Source organism: Pelodiscus sinensis, chromosome 32, assembly GCF_049634645.1.
Source record: "Pelodiscus sinensis isolate JC-2024 chromosome 32, ASM4963464v1, whole genome shotgun sequence".
Classification (NCBI taxonomy): Eukaryota; Metazoa; Chordata; order Testudines; family Trionychidae; genus Pelodiscus; species Pelodiscus sinensis.
The window spans coordinates 2,891,893-2,911,630 of record NC_134742.1 but is presented as its reverse complement, the minus strand read 5'-3'; the positions used below and the strand labels follow the sequence as shown (position 1 = coordinate 2,911,630).

Sequence of the window (19,738 nt, the reverse complement as noted above, 5' to 3'; positions counted from 1 at the left end):
AGGCCCTGAAAGCAGTCAAGTGGGCAAGCAATAAAACTTACCATATGGATTAATTTTAAGTCAAGCCCTGTGAAGTGTTGTGTGTGACACTGCCCCTGATTCTGTAATTCCTCTAAGCAGAGATCCCTGGATTCTGCCTATCTGTTGCTGGGAGCACAGATCAAGAACAGAACACACAGAACCAATCTCTTCCGGTTTCCACCTGTATATGTTTTGTGCTAATTTCTGGAAAGCTGATGCTTCATTGTTAACATTGTAAAGCAACTGTGTAATGGACATGAAATATGTGCTTTGAGTATTTGTAGCTCTTAACTGAAAGTGTCTCAGGTCCCCAAGCAAGACACAAGGGCTGTGTCTAGACTGGCCAGTTTTTCCAGAAAATCAGCCACTTTTCCGGAAAAACTTGCCAGCTGTCTGCACTGGCCGCTTGAATTTCCGCAAAAGCACTGACGATCTCATGTAAGATTGTCAGTGTTCTTGCGGAAATACTATGCTGCTGCCATTCGGGCAAAAGTGGCCCTTTTGCGCAAAACTTTTGCGCAAAAGGGCTAGTGTAGACAGACCAGATTTGTTTTCCACAAAAAAGCCCCGATCGCAAAAATGGCGATCGGGGCTTTTTTGCAGAAAAGCACATCTAGATTGGAAAAGTGTCTGTGCCACAAGTGCTTTTGCGGAAAAGCGTCTGTGCCAATCTAGATGCTCTGTTCTGAAAATGCTTTAACGGAAAACTTTTCTGTTAAAAGCATTTCTGGAAAATCATGCCAGTCTAGACGTAGCCAAGAAGTAATTTATGGGCTCTATTCTATGCTGCTTAAGACTCAACTGGAGCCCTGAGAGAGAAGCATGAATCATAATAATCTCTGGGTCTGTAGGAATTGGCTAGAGCTGGTGTTTGACAATAGCTGTTTCCTACACTTTGTGCCTAGCCTATGTAACTGCTCCCTGTAGAACTATTCCACAGTCGGTAGCAATGTCAGATAATAGCAGTTTCTTACAAAAAGTGTATGAGAAACTGCTACCAGTAGCACAGTCCTACAGGGTGCAGTTCTATACAAAGAACTATAGGTAATGGCTACTTGTAGGATTGTGCTACTCCTAATCAGGGTGGCCTGTCCATATAGCCGAACTAGGTGGTCACCTAGAGCGCCAAGTTAAATGGGGCACCACGGGGCACCAAATGGTGGTGCAATATCGTTGAGGGGCTTGAAGGTGGGGGCACCGATTGCATGGTTTACCTAGGGTGCCAGTTGCTGGCAGCTAGTCTAGGGCCGCTCCTGCTCCTAACAGAAATCTTACAGGAGCAATTCCTTATGAGCTACGGACCAGAACCTGCTACCTGTAGCACAGTCTTACAAGGGAGCAGCTCTGTGCAAACCGCCAAGCAGGGGAGCTGTGTAGCTCCGGGTATTTGTATTTCGGATTGGTGATTGGCCTCCCCACCAGTCGGGGTGGGGGACACAGTGTGGGGGCTGCCATGGGCTCCCTGGTCCTCTGCCCAAGGCAGATGGAGAGTCTGAGGCGCCCCCATTGCAGCACGGGTTTCCTGGGCGGCTCTTACCACAGCCCTGCTCTGGCTTCCAGCCTCGTTCCCCTCAGTCCCACTCCCCCCGCAGCCTGATCCCCTGCAGCGCCCCCATCCGCATGCTCCTTCCCCCGCCCCCAGCGCACGCACTGACAGGGCAGCAGCGCTGAGGCGAGGAGGGGGCAGAGTCACTTCCCTGCCCGGCCCAGCCCTTTGCCCGGGGCTCTCACGAAGCCTATAGCGCAGGCTGCGGTGACCGGGGCAGGATCGCGCGGCTGGAGGCTCAGTCTCTGCTACTCACAAGCTGCTGCCGCCTCCGTGGAGCGCCGGGACCCGGCAGCAGCAGCGCGCGGAGCCGCGTGCCCGGAGCCAGCTGCACCCAGCGTTCCAGCCCCTATTGGCCTGCGCCTGCACGCAGAGTGAGGGCAGCAGCCTCAGCTGCGGCTACTGCGCATGCTCCGCTCTGGGGCGCCTTCGCTGCGCGGCCTCAGGAGCGAACTCTGAGACCAGCTGCTGGTGCCTCTACGGCCCGGTGCGTGCGGGGTCCGGAGCCGGAGCGGGTGAAGGGCGAGGGGCAGAGGGGAACCCAGGCTAGGGGGAGGATGGAATCGAAGGAGCCGTCTGCAGTGTTTGCAAAACCGGCCAGTGGGACAGATGTGGGTGTTTCCCGGGGGGCATCTGAGGGCCGCTTCCCAGGGCTGGGATCTGACTGGCACAATGTTCCCCAGGGCCTGGCCAAGGCAGCGCTTCCCTGCCCGGTAAGGTGGATTCGCCTGCGAAAGGGGCTGGATGCAGGGAAATGTTTTAGATACAGCCCCTGCCGCGCACTGCCACTGCCAGACCTGGTTTTAGGAGCTAAAGAATCGCTGATCCGCTTCTGTGTCTGCTTACAGCGGACTGGTTATCACGATAAAACAGGTGTGGGGAACCTACACCTGACTTGCCTGGGTCCACCCCCGACACTCATTGACCCCCTCCTCCAGCATTGTGGACCCTGCTCTGGCTTTCTAGCCCCCCTACCGCTCCCTGTGGGGATGGAACCTCAAGATCTACTAGGCTGGGCCCCCCTAAGCTCTGGCGTGTGGGGAGTGTCTTTCTGCTTCCCAGTCAGGGGCCACATCAGTGAGAGGTTTTTTGTTTTGTTTTGTTTCTCACTTGTGTGTGTGGCCCCTGACTGATTTTTCTGTGGGTCAGTGGCCCCCAACCCCAAAAAATGTTCCCTACCCCTGATATAAAGGTAGGGAAATTGATGCATGAAATCGCATGGGAGGCAAAGTCTGTGCAGGGGCCTAACCGACCGACCAACGGGTGGGGAGATCACGCAGCTGACTGTAGGACCAAAGGGCAAAATTGGGACAGGCAGTGGGGATAGGAACAGAATCTGGGCACTACCAGAAAAAATACCCCAGTGAGGGGAGTATTTACAGCATGTGTAACAAGGAAGGGGGCAGAGGGTTTTTTCCCACTGCCAGCATAGAAGGTGAAAGTGCTCACTTGTCAGGGCTGGGCTGGGGCCTGTGTCTGGAGCAGGCACTGCTTCCCTACCTTACAGGTGGGAGCTGCCAAAGGGGATGAGATTCAGTGGCTCAGGGCTGCCTCTGGGAGCTGCTGTTTTGCCTTCTGCCCAGCACCCTAGGTGGGGTGGGCAGCACCCCAGGTTAAAGGGACAGGGCTGGATTTAAGCTCTGCGTGCAGGGTCCTGACTTGTTCTTAATAACAGGCACATTGTCCTGTATTTTCTGTCATCCCTCCATCAGTGCTGGCAAGTCCTGCTGCTGCCAGATACCTGCTCACTAGCTGCCCACCTGCCTCCCAGTAGGGAGAGGGGGGGCAGTGGCTGCTCCCCCAGCTGATCCGTCAACACAGCCTGCAGGGCCCTGCCCTCATCCCGTTCCCATCCAGCACTGACTGTGCTGCCAGCAACAATGGCTGGTCATGCGAGCAGGTGCCAGGAGGCAGCTGGTGACTTGTTCCCTCTGTTGCCCACCTATTGGCCCTTGCCATCCTCCCCCTCTTGCTACCCTCTCCCTGCTCTTCCCCTTCATGCCCCATAGTTCCCCCACTCCTCCATCTCCTCCTGTGGAGTGCGGCCCTGCCCATGTGTTATGTTTAAACGAAGCACACAAGATCTTTTATAGGAGAAAAGGCAGTACTCCGCATTTATTGAGAATACAACAGTTGCATATGCTTTTCAGTCACTCCTACACACAAACACCATACACACAGTCCCAGCAGACGATATTATGGTTACCAGTCCAGAGTCTGGATCAATCTAGTGGCCAGCCAGATCAATCGCAGAGGGAGATCAGGGCCTTTCATCAGTCGCAATCGGATGCTCATCTGGAGTTGGTAGCAAGACGAACCCGAAGTTCCATAGCAAGGCACCCTGCTTTTATAATCCTCTTTCCCTGTTGAAGTCTATGGTTTTCGCTGTGTCAGTCTGTGACCAGTGTGTTGTCTTGTTGATGTTAATCATTCCCAAAACATTTCCAAGAGGCTCATCCTGTCCTAGATTGTCAATCAGTTGTTTTTAGGGATGCCTTTACCTTGAGAGCCGTCAATCTGATCTCTTGACCGTGGGTACACACTGATGGTTCCTCTGACACCGATATGTCTCTTCACAATCTGTCTTCACCCACAGTGCCCCCTCCTTTCTTGGCAGGCTCTAACGGTGGCCTTCACACCTTTATCTTTATGATGAAACATTTCTCATTCACATAGTCTTTCTCACAGAATCCTTCAAAGGTAAACAGCAGTGTTTTATTTTAAGCGAAAGCAAAACAATTCACATTGAAGGTCCGGGCCTTCGATATTTCTAATCTCATTAACATAGACACAATACCAAAATCCTGTCTCTTTACTTACTAAATTCACTAAGCTTTAGAACAAAGAAATATATGTCTTACTAAAGGGCTTGGTTTAATAAAATATTAAATGTGACAATATGTTACCTTACGTTGCTACATTATTAAACCTAAAATACAAATATAAAAAGGATAAAACTTGCAATCCCACCACACGTGTTACGTCAGGGAGATTTGATTCCAGTTACCAGGAGAGGGGAGTGTGTCCTCGGGGCCTGCTCAGGCAAGGAGGGAGAAGAGAAGCAGCCAGGAGGGGGCAGGTCAATCAATCACCCCAGCTGTGTGAGAGAGGTGTACGGGGTGGGTGTCCCCTGCCACGTGAACCCTAAAGCCTTTAAGATAAGAAGGTTCTAGCTACACAGTAATTATGTTTATCAGGGATTTGATGTTAATTTGAACCTTTGTACTGCTCAGTCTTGATTAATTTCTGTTCAGCTCCCCTGAATATGTGTAATTTTACCAGGTGTCGGGTATTCGACATAGGGAGAGTATGAGGCCGGTCACCCTAACCCTCATACTTTTTCACATCACCGGCCATTTAGGTAGATTTTGTTTCCTGAATATTTATTACAGGCCAAATGATTAAATGTGAAAGTGCTGAGATACTTTTGAAAATCATTTTCTACTTGAAAACTTATTACAAATCCATATTTCTGTAAGTAATTCCCCATCTTACAAACATTGAAGTACACACTTTGATTTTCTATTACTTTATTTATAAATAGTAATACTTTATATATAAATATTTGGAATTTTACCCATATACTTGTTCTTCTAATCACATATTTCAGTGTCATAGTTTCTCTCTGTGTTACATCTATTGTTACAATACGTTCCAATGGTGCTCTTCACTCTGACAATCCAACTATTCTGTGTTGCCAAATTCCAGGGTTTTTAAATTAATTTTTTTTTTGCAAGGGTCCAGGACACAGTGCTCACCTCACCGTATCGTCCCACCTGTGTCTCTGCAGGGGAACAGCTAATGTTTCTCCATGTCTATAAAACACACATTCACTTAGCAGAGGCCGGGGTCATGTCACTTCTCATGGTTCCCCTGGATTGCAAACAGTGAACCACAGCCAATGGGAGCCGTGAAGCTTCTTGGCTGTGGAGCCAGTAAATAAATGAACTGGAGTGGCCCATTACAATCCTAGAACTGGAAGGGACCTTGAGAGGTCATTAAGTCCAGGCCTCACAGCAGGACTAAGCACTGTCTAGATCATCCCAGACAGGTGTCGGTCCAACCTGCTCTTAAATATCTCCAATGATGGAGATTCCACAACCTCTCTAGGCAATTTATTCCAGTGTTTGACCACTTTGACAGGCAGGAAGTTTTTTCTGATGTCCAACCTAAATCTCCCTTGCTGCAGTTTAAGCTCATTGCTTCTTGTCCTATCATCAGAGGCCAAGGAGAACTCCTTGTAACACCCTTTTAGACACTTGAAAACTGCTATCATGCCCCCTCTCAATCTTCTCTTTTCTAAACTGAACAAGCCCAATTTTTTCAATCTCCCCTCATAGCTCATATTTTCTAAACCTTTCATCATTTTTGTTGCTCTTCTCTGGACCTTCTTCAATTTCTCCACACCTTTCTTGAAATGTGGAGCCCAGAACTGGACACAATACTCCAACTGAGGCCTAACCAGTACAAGCAGAGTAGAAGAATGACTTCTCATGTCTTACTCACAACACTCCTGTTAATGCCTCCCAGAATCATGTTTGCTTTTTTTGCAACAGTGTCACACTGTTGACTCATGTTTAACTTTTGGTCTACTGTGTCCTCTAACTCCCTTTCTGCAGTATTCCTTCCTAGACAGTCACTTCCCATTCTGTAGCTGTGTCTACACTGGGCCACTTATTCTGGAAAAGCAGCCGCTTTTCTGGAATAACTTGCCAGCTGTCTACACTGGCTGCTTGCTTTTCCGGAAAAGCAATGACGATCTACTGTAAAATTGTCAGTGTTTTTCCGGAAAAACTATGCTGCTCCCATTCGGGCAAAAGTTCTTTTCCGGAAAAACTGTTCCAGAAAAGGGCCAGTGTAGACAGCACAGTAATCTTTTCTGCAAAAAAGCCCCGATCGCGAAAATGACACTTGGGGCTTTTTTCCAGAAAAGCGCGTCTACATTGGCCACGGAGTCTTTTCCGGAAAAAGTGCTTTTCCGGAAAAGCATCCTGCCAATGTAGACACGCTTTTTCCGGAAATACTTATAACAGAAAACTGTTCCGTTTTAAGCATTTCCGGAAAAGGGTGCCAGTGTAGACGTAGCCTGTATGTGTGAAACTGACTTCCTTCCTAAGTGGAGCACTTTGCATTTGTCCTTATCAAACTTCATCCTCTTTACCTCAGACTGTTTCTCTTGTTTGTCCAGATCATTTTAAATTTTGACCCTATCTTCCAAAGCACTTGCAATCCCTCCCACCTTGATATCATCTGCAAATTTAATAATCATGCTCTCTGAATCATCATAATCAAAATTGTTGATTAAAAAGAACCAGTCCCAAAACAGACCCTTGCGGAACCCCACTTGTTATGCCCTTCCAGCATGGCTGTGAACCATTAATAACTACTCTCTGAGAACTGTTATCCAGCCATTTATGCACTCACCTTATAGTAGCTCCATCTAAGTTGTATTTCCCTAGTTTATTGATAAAGAAAGTCGTGAGAAACCTTGTCAGATCCCTTACTAAAGTCTAGGTATACCACATCCACCGCTTCTCCCTTATCCACAAGATTTGTTATCCTATCAAAGAAAGCTATCAGATTGGCTTGACATGATTTGTTCTTGACAAATCCATGCTGGCTGTTTGCAGATGAATTCCTAATTACTTGCTCCATTATCTTCTTTGGCACAGAAGTTAAACTGACTGGTCTGTAGTTTCTTAGGTTGCTCTTATTTCCCTTTTTATAGATGGGCACTAGATTTGCCCTTTTCCAGTCTACTGGAATCTCTTCTTACTTTCATGATTTTCAAAGATGATAGCTAAAGGCTCAGATTCCTCCTCTATCAGCTCCTTGAGTATTCTAGGATGCATTTCATCAGGCCCTGGTGACTTGTAGACATCTAATTTTTCTAAGTAATTTTTAACTTGCTCTTTTTTTACTTTTAATGTTAAAAAACCCTACCCCTTTTCCACTAGCATTCACTATGTTAGGCATCCCATCACCATCAGTTGGAAGGCTGCACACAAGTGAAAAGAAAAAAAATGCCTTGATGTGGTCCCTGACTGAGAAGCAGAAAGACACTCCCCATGTGCCTGTTGTACACCAGCGCCTAGGGGGGCCCAGCCTCATAGATGTTGTCTGCTCCAGCCCTGCAGTTAGGCAGCGGGGGGGCTGGAGCACCAGCATGGGTTTCCCGATACTGGGGGGTGCCTAAGCCATTGGGGCCATGTGCAGGCAACCTGGGGGCTGAATTCAGACCCCAGGCCTGAGGTTCCCCCACCCCTGCTGTAAACATTCAGCAGGTGGGTTTAATTTAAATATCCAAATGGTCCCCTTGACTTCACTTAATCTCTGTGGTGGAGCGGGCTTATAAAGTCTCTCAGTTTAGATCTGATGAGAGGGCCTAGGTCTGTGCTGCAAATAAATGGAGGAAGAGCAGGGACTTTAAATATCTGAACCTAAATTTAGACACATACATCCATATTCAGGCAGGAGAATATGTGACTGCTATATCGGAAACAATGGGTGTTCAGAACCCAATCCCATTGTTGCATGTGCAGTAGGGATGTAATAGTATAGTCAATTAATCAATTAACTGATACGAAAAATCTTGTAGGTTAATGCTATAGTCTACACAACCACCCCCCTTCCCCACCCCCTTCCCAGGAAATTTTTTAGCAGGCTGGCCAGCAGCCTGTCTCAGTTCTGGCTTGCATTTGGTCTGGGACCTACTCCCGCTGTGGCTCTGCATTTAAAGCATATTAGGAGCCAGACCCGGTAGCTCAGACGCCCACTCCAAGCAGGGGCTGCTATGTCAGAGGCAGTAGCACAGGGTGACAGGTTTTTAAACTGGCTCCCCTCATGGACCAGCTCCTGCTTGGCACCCTGCGTTGCTGCCTCAGATTCAGAGGGAGCAACACAGAGTGACAGGAGACTTCTCAGGAGTAAGGCCCCGCTGCTGGCCCTGCCCCTGGCAACCATAGAATAGTTGAGTAACCAATGAGAATTTATGAGGTTACTCGACTATTCAGCTAACCAATATTTAACATCCCTGATACACAATAATGTTGAAACTCAAGCCAGGTATTGAGAGAAATGAATGTGGATTTGAGATCTAACGTGTGTGTGATGTTATGGAATATCTAGACTCCAACATTTGCCCAAAATGTTTGATTTTAGCATGTGCGTCAATAGGGACAGAGTCTAGGGAATGGGGGTATGGAAAAGATTAAAACCCCTTCTAAAATGTTTCCAATTGCCCTTCTCTCCCTGGCAGGATGCAGAACACCCATGTCTTGCTCCAGCTCAGCCCTTGGCCTGACAAACCAGAGAAAGGAAATGGCTGTGGCGGAGCCGGTGACTTTCGAGGAGGTGGCTGTGTATTTTTCTGAGGAGGAATGGGCTCTGCTGGACCCGGATCAGAGAGCCCTCTACTGGGATGTGATGCAAGAGAATTATGAGGCTCTGAGCTGGCTGGGTAAGGATTCCTGTCCCCGCAGGTATCAGCTGGGTTGGGTTTGGTTCAGAGTCCCTCAGTAATGAGGAGGGGGAAGTGTCAGCCCCAATAATCCTGGCTCCTGTGGGAGAGACCCTCCCCTCAATGCCCCCTTCCAGGGGAAGCAGGTTCAGGGACATAACAATGGTGCTGCTCTTCCCACAGCCGATGTCTCAATGTGCTTCCCCACCATCTTGCCCATGTTGTGCCTTGGTCGAAGCTGTCAGTGGGAGGTCCCAGGCAGGAACGACAGGTACCAGAGGTCTGGGTCTGGCTGCTCTTAGTGCCTGCAGGGCATCCTTGTGCCAGTTTTTCTTCATGCAGCACAGTCGACCTGTGGAACTCCTTGCAAGAGTATGTTGTGAAAACCAGGACTTTAACAAGATTCAAAAAAATAACTGGATAAATCCATGAAGGTTAGGTCCATCAATACTTATTAGCCAGACCAGGTAGGAACGGTGTCCCTAGCCTCTGTTTGTCAGACCCTGGAAATGGGTGACAGGAAAGGGATCACGTGATGCTTACCAGTTATGTTCACTCTCTCTGGGGCATCTGGCATTGCTTGCTGTTGGAAGACAGGACACTGGGCTAGATGGACCTTTGGTCTGACCCAGTACGACTGTTTTTATGTTACCTCTGGAAAGGATTTTTCCCCATCAACTTGTTTTCAATTATTCAATGTTACTTTGTCAGGATTGAGTGTTGGGGTGTGTCTACACAGCAGTTATTTCGGAATAATGGCTGTTATTCTGAAATAATTATGCGAGCGTCTACACAGCAGAAATAACGGACGGCTTATTCCGACTTCTGTAAACCTCATTTTGCAAAGAATAACACCTATCCTGAAAGAGCTATGTCAAAATAAGGCGTGTGTAGATGCTCCACTGCTGCTATTTCAAAATAGCCCCTCCCCAGGGCCATTCTAAATTATTCCCCCTGGGGCTCTAAATCGAGCTAGCATGTCTACATCAGAAAAGCCTGTCTCAGGTTAATTGTGAGGCTTCTCTGCAGTGTAGTCATGCTATTTCAAAATGAGCTATTCTGGAAAATCTCTTCCCAAATAGCTTATTCCAAAATAACTGTGCAGTGTAGACATACCTTTGGGGTGCGTCTAGATTACATGGCTCCGTCGACGGAGCCATGTAGTCTAGACACACCTCTGGTGACTGGACACTGAACAGGAGGTTTGGCATAACATGTGCATGAAGCTACTATCTTACTCACCCAAGTCACATAGTACACCCCCTGCCATGCTCTTGTCCTACAGTGATATGTGGCCACTGTTACCAGAGTAAAGCCAAGATTTCGGGCAGATTGCTGGGCAGCGGGGGAGGGGATGTGGCTACATGGAAGGTAGGGTGTTGTGGTAACTCCATTGTCCAATTAATTTATCAGACCAAGGTCAGTCCAAGCTCATCCTCCCTTTTCCTGATGCAGAGGCAACTCTGAAGCCGGCGTGAGGAGCTGGTGTTAATTAACCCCCTGAGTGCTGATGTTTTTCCTGGTATAGTTCAGACTTTATAACTATGTGATGAGGAAGGAGGAATGTGACACCCCTACTATCAGTGTGGCAGTATTGTCATGACGAGAGTCCTCGAAGAGAGCTTTCCCAGGGTTCTAGACAAAGCACCTCCAGGAGGGGAGCAGCTCACAACACCAGGGGCGCATTTACACTGGTGCGTCACAGCGCTGTGACTGGCAGCGCCCATGGAGTCCGTGCTGAGCAGCGACACTGAGCACCAATTCCTCATGGAACGGCACGGAGATCCCACTTTTCCAGCCGCAGGGTGTGCACAGCTGCTCCATGACAGGAGGGGGGGTCACACGCCCAGCTCATGGCTCGGCCCAGAGCGAGGACATCCCAGAACGTGAGGTAGAGCTGCAGGATCGGCCATTGATGCCTGCAGATTGGTTAGTGACAAGAAGCAGGAGCCACAACGCATCCCCTCAAGTGGTTCCATCCGTCACTTGACAAAAGCAACAAGGGCTCAGGGTTTGTCCAGGACCCCAAGCGCTTCCCATTTCTCCCAGCACTCTCTGTGGAGACAGAGACATTCAGGATCGGGAGCCTCGTATCTTTCAACCTCCATGACTTGATTAGACAACAAGGCAGCCAGGCCGTGGCCACGTGCACTCAGCTGCTATTGCTGCTGGGCTTAAAAATTGGCCTGGGAGCTTCCTCAGCCAGGTCAGGTCACAGGCAGCCTGGGCCACTCGTTAGGTGTCAGGAGTGCTGGGCAGCTGTAGCTGCAGGGCTCCATTGCTGGCCTGGTCCCCTTGGGCAGTCTCGATAGGGCAGCGTGACACACCCCTTCCCTGCTCCTCCCTACCTCTGAGCCAAGGGAAAGATGTGCCTCTCCCCGGCCAGGCCAGCCAGCCTCCAGGAAGGACTCCACAAAGCCGATGGCCTCCTACAGGGCATTCTTACAACACCAGCAAGCTGGCCTGAGCTGCTCAGCTAGGATGGGGTGTCACGGTTCGGGACGCATGAAATCTTAGTGGTTACATGACTATTCAAAGAGCCTCTCAGGCAGGGCCAGCAACCAGTGCACTCCTGGCCCCACTCCTACGAGCATCGTGCCCACCTCGCGCATTGCCTGTACATCAGCATTGAAAAACCAGCTCCGCACACAGATCAGCTGCCTGGCACCCCTCACTGCTGCCTTGGCTTTAGAGGCAGCAGTGCAGGCCAGCAGCAGCCCCTGAAACAGAGGCTACTGCGGGGGGAATAGGAAGGAGGAGGCTGCCGTGAAGCAGCCTGTCCATGGTGACCTGGGATGGCCACGGACAAAGGCTGATCCAGCAGTAGCCCCTGTCTATGGGGGGGTCCCAGCTCCCCATGGAGAGAGGCTCCTCCATGGGATGCATAGTAGCCTCTGTCCATGGAGAGCTTCGCAACAGCCTCCCCGGCCCCCTCCCAAATTGGGGGTGGGGAGGGGAATGCAAATACTTGACATGGTTAAACAGTAAGCCCAGGCTTATCAGTGAATCATACAGTAAACCTCTCATTGACATTCCTCGCTCAGAGAACTTCCATGTGTACAAGTAGAGCATCTGAGCCAAAGAGCAGGGTGCCAGGAGCTTTGTGGGCAGAGCCCTTGGGGAGCTAGAGCTCTGCTGGGTCCTTTCTCTCCAAGTCCTAGTGACCTGCTATGTGGCAGCTGCCGTCTGAGCTCTGGCTGGGGGCCTTGGTGTCAGACCTGCCAGCCCTCACTAGAGCTCCCCTTCTGAGCAGTGTGTTCCTGTCCTGCCCTGGATTGGACTGAGTTGTACCCTAGAGCAGGGGTCTCCAGTCTTTTTACTCACAAGATCACTTTTTCAGTTTAAGTGCCATGTAAGATCTACCTCAAACCTAAATACCCTTACCCGGCTTCCTTCCCCACCCCCCTTCACCAAGGCCCTGCTCATTCCATCCCCCTTCCTCCCCGAATCACATTCACTTTCACCAGCCTGGTGTGGAGGGTTGGGGGGCAGGCTCTGGTCTTGGGCCAAGGGGTTCAGAGTGTGGGAGGGGACGCCCGGGAGGTGGAGTGCGATCTCCTGTGAACTCGGGGATAGGGCATCAGCTTCTGGAGCACAGAGTGGTGGGTTTGATCCCACCCCCCTTTGCCCACTCGGGCAGTGGCTGGGCAGACAACAACAGCTCCCCCAGGGATGGGCCTGGTTCCCACATTGGGAAGGCAGGTTAAGGGACCCTCTGAAGGTCAGGAGGTGGGGTGGGATCTGGAGTGGCCTAGGAGAGGAGGCATTTGCCTGGGAGTACAGGGTGGTGGGATCAAGCCCTGCCCTCACCCCCCCCCCCCCAGGGAGCTCATGTCCCTCCTCTACCCATGCAGGGAGCAACCAGACAGCCCACACAGGATAAGGGGCCCTCTGATGATAGGGAGGAGGTGGGTTCTTGAGTGGACTAGGGGATACAGCATTTGTCAGGAGAGCACAGGGTTGGGTGCTTGAGTCCCGCTCCTCCCTCCACCCACCCTGGGAGCAACTGGACAGCCAACTCAGGCTGCCCCAAAGATGGAACTGGCACCTGCATTAGGAAGGTGGGATAAAAGACCTGCTGGAGGTGGGGTGGGTTCTAGAGTGGAGCAGGGGATGGTGGGCTCCAGTCCCCTCCCCTCCCCCCACACTGGGAGCAACCAGACAGCCAACAAAGGACCCATTGACAGTGGGGTGAGCTCGGGAGTAGAGCAGGGGATAGGGCGCTCACCTGAGGAGTGCAGGTTGGTGGGCTCAAGTCCTGCCCTCCCTGAGAGCAGACAGACAGACAGACACCCCAGGGATGGAGCTGGCGCCCACATTAGGAAGGCAGAAGGCAGGGTAAGGGACCCACTGAAGGTAGGGAGGCAGAGTGGGATCTCCAGTGAACTCAGGGATAGGGCAGGGCAGGGATTTGCCTGAGAAGCACAGGATGGTGAGCTTGATCCCCGCCCCCACAGGCAGTGGCTCGGCACCCAACACCATCTGCCCCAGGGATGGACCTGGCTCCTGCACTAGTAAAGCAGGATAAGCGACCCTCTGAAGGTAGCAGGGTAGGGTTGGCTCTGGAGTGGTCATGGGGATATAACATTTGCCTGGGGAGCACAGGATTGGGTGCTTGAGTAGCACCCACCCGCCCTGGGAGCAGCCGGACAGCTGCCCCAGGAATGGAGCAGCAGAGCTAAGGCAGGCTTTCACCTGTCCTGGCCCTGCAGCTCTCCTGAAGCACCTGGCATGTACAACAGTGGCTCCCTGTGCTGCCCTTCATCTACCGGCCCCAACCCCACCTCCACTGGCCCCAGCTCTCCATTATTGATCAATTGATCAATGGGAGCTGCAAGAGTGGTGTCCACAGGCAAGGACAGCATGTGGAGACCCCTGCTCTGACTTTCTCAGGGGCTGTAGGGACATGCCAACCACCTGCAGGAGCACAATTATCCTAGGGATAATTACTCCAGACATGGCAGGTTCTTTGACATCACTACTCAAAGAATTACATTCAAGTGTAAAAGAGAAATGAAAATTATGAAATGCACAGACAAGTCAAAAACCAAGAATATTCAAACTTTCCAGCCATTATTTGGGCATGTTCCCTCTTTTCTATTCCCCTTTCAGAGTTTTTCTTTCAGCTCAGAACAAAGAATGATTCCTGGATTTTCTCTCTATCCCGGCAGGTGATGGGACGCTGAGTGAGAACAATGAGGAGAGTCTTCAGCATGAAGTTTTGGAGCAAGTGGCTCCACAAGGGATGTTGTTAGGAAGATCTGAAGAGCATGTTTCTCAGAGTCCTGAGCAAAGAGACACCTATGAGAATCAGCAGAGCCCAAAAAGGCAGCAAAGAAATCATCCAGTGGAAGAACAGAATAAATCCAGTCACAGGAGCAGAAGGATGAAAAGAACCACAGAAACCGTTCAACAGAAAATACCCTGTCTACAAGCACCCTGCGCTAACAATGACCGTGCAACTCTTGTTGAGTGTCACAGAAACCACACAAGAGACAAACCCTTCAGCTGCTCTGACTGTGGGAAAAACTTCATTAAGAGCTCTGATCTAACTAAACATCATAGAATCCACACAGGTGAGAAACCCTTCAGTTGCTCTGACTGTGGGAAAAGCTTCAGTCAGAGTTCAGATCTTGTTAGACATCATAGAATCCACAGAGGAGAGAAACCCTTCAGCTGCTCTGACTGTGGGAAAAGCTTCAGTGAGAGGTCAAACCTTGTTCAGCATAGCAGAATCCACACAGGGAAGAAACCCTTCAGCTGCTATGACTGTGGGAACAGCTTCAGCAAGAGCTCAGACCTAATTAAATATTATAGAATCCACATAGGGGAGAAACCCTTTTCCTGCTCTGAGTGTGGGAGAAGCTTCAGTAAGAGGTCAGACCTTGTTAGACATAAGAGAATCCACACAGGAGAGAAGCCCTTCAACTGCTCTGACTGTGGAATAAGCTTCAGTCAGAGTTCAGATCTTGTTAGACATAGCAGAATCCACAAAGGAGAGAAACCCTTCAGCTGCTCCGACTGTGGGAAAAGCTTCAATGAGAGGTCAAACCTTGTTCAGCATAGCAGAATCCACACAGGAGAGAAACCCTTCAGCTGCTCTGACTGTGGGAAAAGCTTCAGTGAGCGGTCAGGTCTTGTTAGACATCGGAGAATCCACATGGGAGAGAAACCTTTCAACTGCTCTGACTGTGGGAAAAGCTTCAGTAGATACTCACATCTTGTCAGACACCAGAGAATCCACACAAGAGAAAAACCTTTCAATTGCTCTGATTGTGGGAAAAGCTTCAGTGAAAGTTCAGACCTTGTTAGACATTGGAGAATCCATACAGGAGAGAAACCCTTCAAGTGCTCTGATTGTGGGAAAAGCTTCAGTGGGAACTCACATCTTGTTGGACATAGGAGAATCCACACTGGGGAGAAACCCTTCAAGTGCTCTGACTGTGGGAAAAGCTTCAGTAGGAACTCGCATCTTGTTGGACATAGAAGAATCCATACAGGAGAGAAACCTTTCTACTGCTCTTACTGTGGGAAAAGCTTCAGTAGGAGCTCAGACCTTATTACACATAGGAGAATTCACACAGGAGAGAAACCCTTCAACTGCTCTGACTGTGGGAAAAACTTTAGGGAGTGGTCAGCCCTCATTAAACATTGGAGAATCCATACAGGGGAGAAACCTTTTTACTGCTCTGACTGTGGGAAAAGCTTCAATAGGAACTCACATCTTGTTACACATAGGAGAATCCACACTGGGGAGGAACCCTTTGACTGCTCTGTGGGAAAAGCTTGAGTGTGCACTCAAATCTTAATAATTATCATACAATCCACACAGAAAAATCATAAAATCAAATAATAGAACACTAGAACTGGAAGGGACCTCCAGAGGTCATCAAGTCCAGTCCCCTGCCCTCATGGCAGGTCCAAGCACTAGCTATCATCCCTGATAGATGTCTATCTAATTTGCTCTTAGATGTCTCCAGTGATGGAAATTCCATAGCCTTCCTAGGCAATTTATTTCAGTGTTTAACCACCCTGACAGGAAGTTTTTCTCAATGTCCAACCTGAACTTCCCATGATGCAATGTAAGCCCATTGCTGCTTTGTCATCAGAGGTCAAGGAGGGAAAAAAATCCCCCTCCCTATAACATCCTTTTAGGTGCTTGAAAACTACTATCATGACCTCTTTCAGTCTTCTCTCTTCTAAAGTAAACAGTCCTAATTTTTTCTGTCTTCCTTCATAGGTCATGTCTTCTAGGCCAGGGGTTGGCAACCTGCAGCATGCGGGCAGGAGCGGCCCGAGGCCGGCTGCGGCAGCTGGCACCCTAGGTGGAACATGAGATCGGTGCCCCCTCCTGCAGGGCCATCAATGAACTGACATCATTGGCGGGCATCCTGGGTGGCGGTGCCCTAGGCGGCAGCCGAGTCCACCTATAGCCACGGGCTGCCCCTGCATGTAGGCCATTGTATGGCATGCAAGCCAATCTTCAGCAGCACACAGGAGGGACCTCAGCCCTGCCCCTCCTCCCCTGTGCAGCGGCTGGAGCGGGTTCCCTCCTCCCTGCAGCAGGTTAGGCTCTAGTGAGAGGAGGCAGTGCTAGGGCTGAGGCTCCTCAGTGGCACCTCAGCCACTGCCCCTGCCACAGTCCATGAGGTCAGGGTCAGCCCTGGAGGCCCAACTGCAGCGGCTGACACAGTCCGGGGTCAGCTCTGGACTGCGTGGCTGTGGCACCTCCAGCCTCCAGGGCAGGCCCCAACTGTGTGGGCCATGGCAGCAGTGCCTTTGGGACAGCGGCCTGGGACAGCATGGCTGCAGCAGTTGTTGCAAAGGGATGCGAAGCCAAGCAAGTGTCCCCCCTCATGCCCAGACCCCCACACTCCAATCCCCCCTCACTCATCTTCCTCCCCTCCCGCCAAGACCCCACACCCCCAGCTTGTTCAGACACTCTCCCTTGTTCCTGCAACCTCCCTCCTGTCCAAACACCTTACCCCTATTCTACTCCTGCACCTTCCCCCCTGGCCTGGCCAGACACCTACCCCCACCCTGCTCCTACATCCACCATTGCTCCTGCACCTTCTCCTGGCCACACACTGCACCCTTTCTTGCTCCTGCTCCCTCCACCTGGCCTGACACACTACTCCCAGCCTGCTTCTGTGTCCTACCTCCCATCCAGACCTCGCAACCTTTCCCCCTTCTGCACTCCACCTCCCTCCCAGATCCTGCACCCCATTCCTATCTTACTCACTGGCAGCCCTGTCTCACTCAATGAACCCCTCATTTTTGTCCTTACCCCAGAGCCTAAAGGGGTCCATAAAATCCACTAACTTGGGAACCACAGAAAAGAAAATTGGCCTATGGGAGACCCTGATCCTCAGTCCTCCCTGTCCCTTCCCCTTGCCCCATGGAGCTGGAGCACCAGAGGAGTGAGGTGTCTCAGTTGGGGGCCACATCAGTAAGAGTGAGGGGGTTTTGGAGGAGTTTTTTGCTTCTCACTTGTGTGGTCCCCAACTGATTTTCCTGTGGGACAGTGACCCCGAACCCAAAAAAGGTTCCCCACCCCTGCCATGAATAAAGAAAACATGGAAACCTTTTGTTTTATTTTATTTAAAATGAAGTTTGATAAACTAACATGAAAAAGTTAAAACGCTTAATCTGTTTCATAATTTAAATTAAATCATTCTCCCTAGCTGTAGCTGGTTCGGAAAATATGGTCACCATACCCAGCCTGCCCCTGCTCCCCCTCCCCCGGCACACAAATCCATGAATAAGTTAAATCTTGGCACATCACTTCTGAGAGGTTGCTGACCCCTGTTCTAGACCTTTGATCATTTTTGTCATTGTTCTCTGGACCCTCTCTAATTTCTCCACATCTTTCTTGAAATTTGGTGCTCAGAAGTGAACTCATTAGTCCAGTGGAGGCCTAATTAGTACAGAGTTGAGCAGAAGAATTACTTCTCATGTCTTGTATACAACATTCCTGTTAGTGCATCCCTATATCTTCTTTGTTTTCAGGAAAAGGTTCATTCAGAACTCAAACCTTGTTAGACATAGGAGAATCCAGACAAGACCCATGGGTCGGCAACCTTTTCAAACCAAAGAGCCAACCTACATCAACCTGTATCAAAAATTCAGAACAAGTGGTCAACAAAGAGCCATATAAGAATGCTCATTTGCATGACAGAAAATATCCAACTTAATATTATTAATAATTGACACTGTGATTCATAATAGCATAAATGAAACGTTGTACTCACAGACTTTATTTAATGGGACTTCTACTGCTGTATCTTTTGGCACATTTCTTTGAAGTTTACCTAATAACTGGTCAAATCCAGATTCCTGCAGGCATTCAGGCTGTCTTCTGTCAATCTTATGGTGGGGGCTGGAGATATGGGGGTGCAGCAGTTTGGGTTGGGGTATGTGAGGGGCTTAGGCAGGGATATTGGGTGTATGATGGACTCAGGGCACAGGGTTGGGATGTGTGGATGGTGCAGGAGTGTTATGGCAGGAGGAGCCAGGATGTGGGGATGCAGGAATATGGGGATGTGGGGGTAAGAGGGGCTTAGGGCAGGGGGTTAAGGTGTATGATGAGCTCAAGCCTGGGGTGCGGGAGGTGGTGCAGGAGTGTTATGATGCTGCAGCCAGATGGGGGCTGGGCCCCAACTGGGGACTTATTGGCCAGGCTTCATTTTTAAATAAAGTAAAATATTATGTCCAACACAAAAGGTTTCAACAGTGTCTTTATTCATGGCAGGGGTGGGGAACCTTTTTTGGGTTAGGGGGTCTCTGTCCCACAGGAAAATCAGTTTGGGATCACACAGGTGAAAATAAAAAAACCTGACTCCTCCAGAAACCTCTAACTGTCACTGAAGTGGACACCTCACTGAGACACCTCACTCCCCTGGTACTCCAGCCTCATGGGCAGAGAGGGAAAGAGCAGGGAGAACTGAGGTTTAAGGTCTCAGGCCAGGTTAACTCTTCTGGGGTTTTAGGGTTAGTGGATTTTGTGGGCCATGCCCTAGGACTAGATTCTGGGGTGGGACCAAAATGAGGGGCCCAGTGGGCAGGACAGAGCTGCCAGTGAGTGAGATAGGGATGCGGGTACAGAATCTGGGTGGGAGATAGGGTGCAGGAGTCAGCTGGGAGTAGTTATCTGGCCGGGGGGAGGGGAAGGGAGGCAGGAGCAGGGTGCAGGTGGGTGACAGGACAGGGGCATGGTGCTGTTGCATGTCTGGCTAGGAGTTTGGATTATGACGGGGCAGAGGATTGGGATGCAGGGTCTTGGAAGAGTATGGGCCCAGGAGAGGGGCAGAAGATTTGGGTTATGTGTGGTAAGGGAGTAGAAGGGAGGGTGGGGCTGGGGTATCAGAGGCAGGCTCTGGCCAGTACACAGACTAGTGAGACTTGCAGCTCAGCATGTTTCTCCATCAGGCGTCTGCCCTGCCCACCCCTCCACCCCCCCCCCCCCCCCAGGCTTCCTGGCCATGTGCTAGGAGACTAAGAGCCATGAGAGGAGGGAGGTGCTTCCCATGCTGCCTGTTCTTGAAACAGGCAGTTTCCATTGGCCAGAAGCGGCCAATGGGATTGTACTGGGGCTGGGAGCAGCCGTGAGGCACCGCTCCCCAGCCGCCCCCCACCCCCCAGCAGCTTTTCTGTGCAGCACGTGGAGGCAAGGCAAGCAGGGGAGGATGCTTGGGGGCTCCCTGCTGCTTCCA

General features: G+C 50.4%; 1 protein-coding gene across 1 annotated transcript; it reads left to right on the top strand.

The window, feature by feature from the left end:
- Positions 1-1,901: 1,901 nt before the first annotated feature.
- LOC102452308 (uncharacterized) lies at positions 1,902-17,109 on the top strand. Its single transcript, XM_014572808.3, has 3 exons — positions 1,902-2,054; positions 8,826-9,026; positions 14,198-17,109. Exons 2-3 carry the CDS (start codon positions 8,840-8,842, stop codon positions 15,814-15,816), a joined length of 1,806 nt encoding a protein of 601 aa, XP_014428294.2. The 5' UTR covers positions 1,902-2,054; positions 8,826-8,839; the 3' UTR covers positions 15,817-17,109.
- The last annotated feature ends 2,629 nt before the right edge of the window (positions 17,110-19,738 follow it).

Excerpts from the sequence above, each read along its gene's own strand:
- LOC102452308 (XM_014572808.3), top strand. The coding sequence starts at position 8,840 with ATGTCTTGCTCCAGCTCAGCCCTTGGCCTGACAAACCAGAGAAAGGAA. Across the intron at positions 9,027-14,197 it reads TGAGGCTCTGAGCTGGCTGG|GTGATGGGACGCTGAGTGAG; the intron begins GTAAGGATTCCT and ends CTATCCCGGCAG.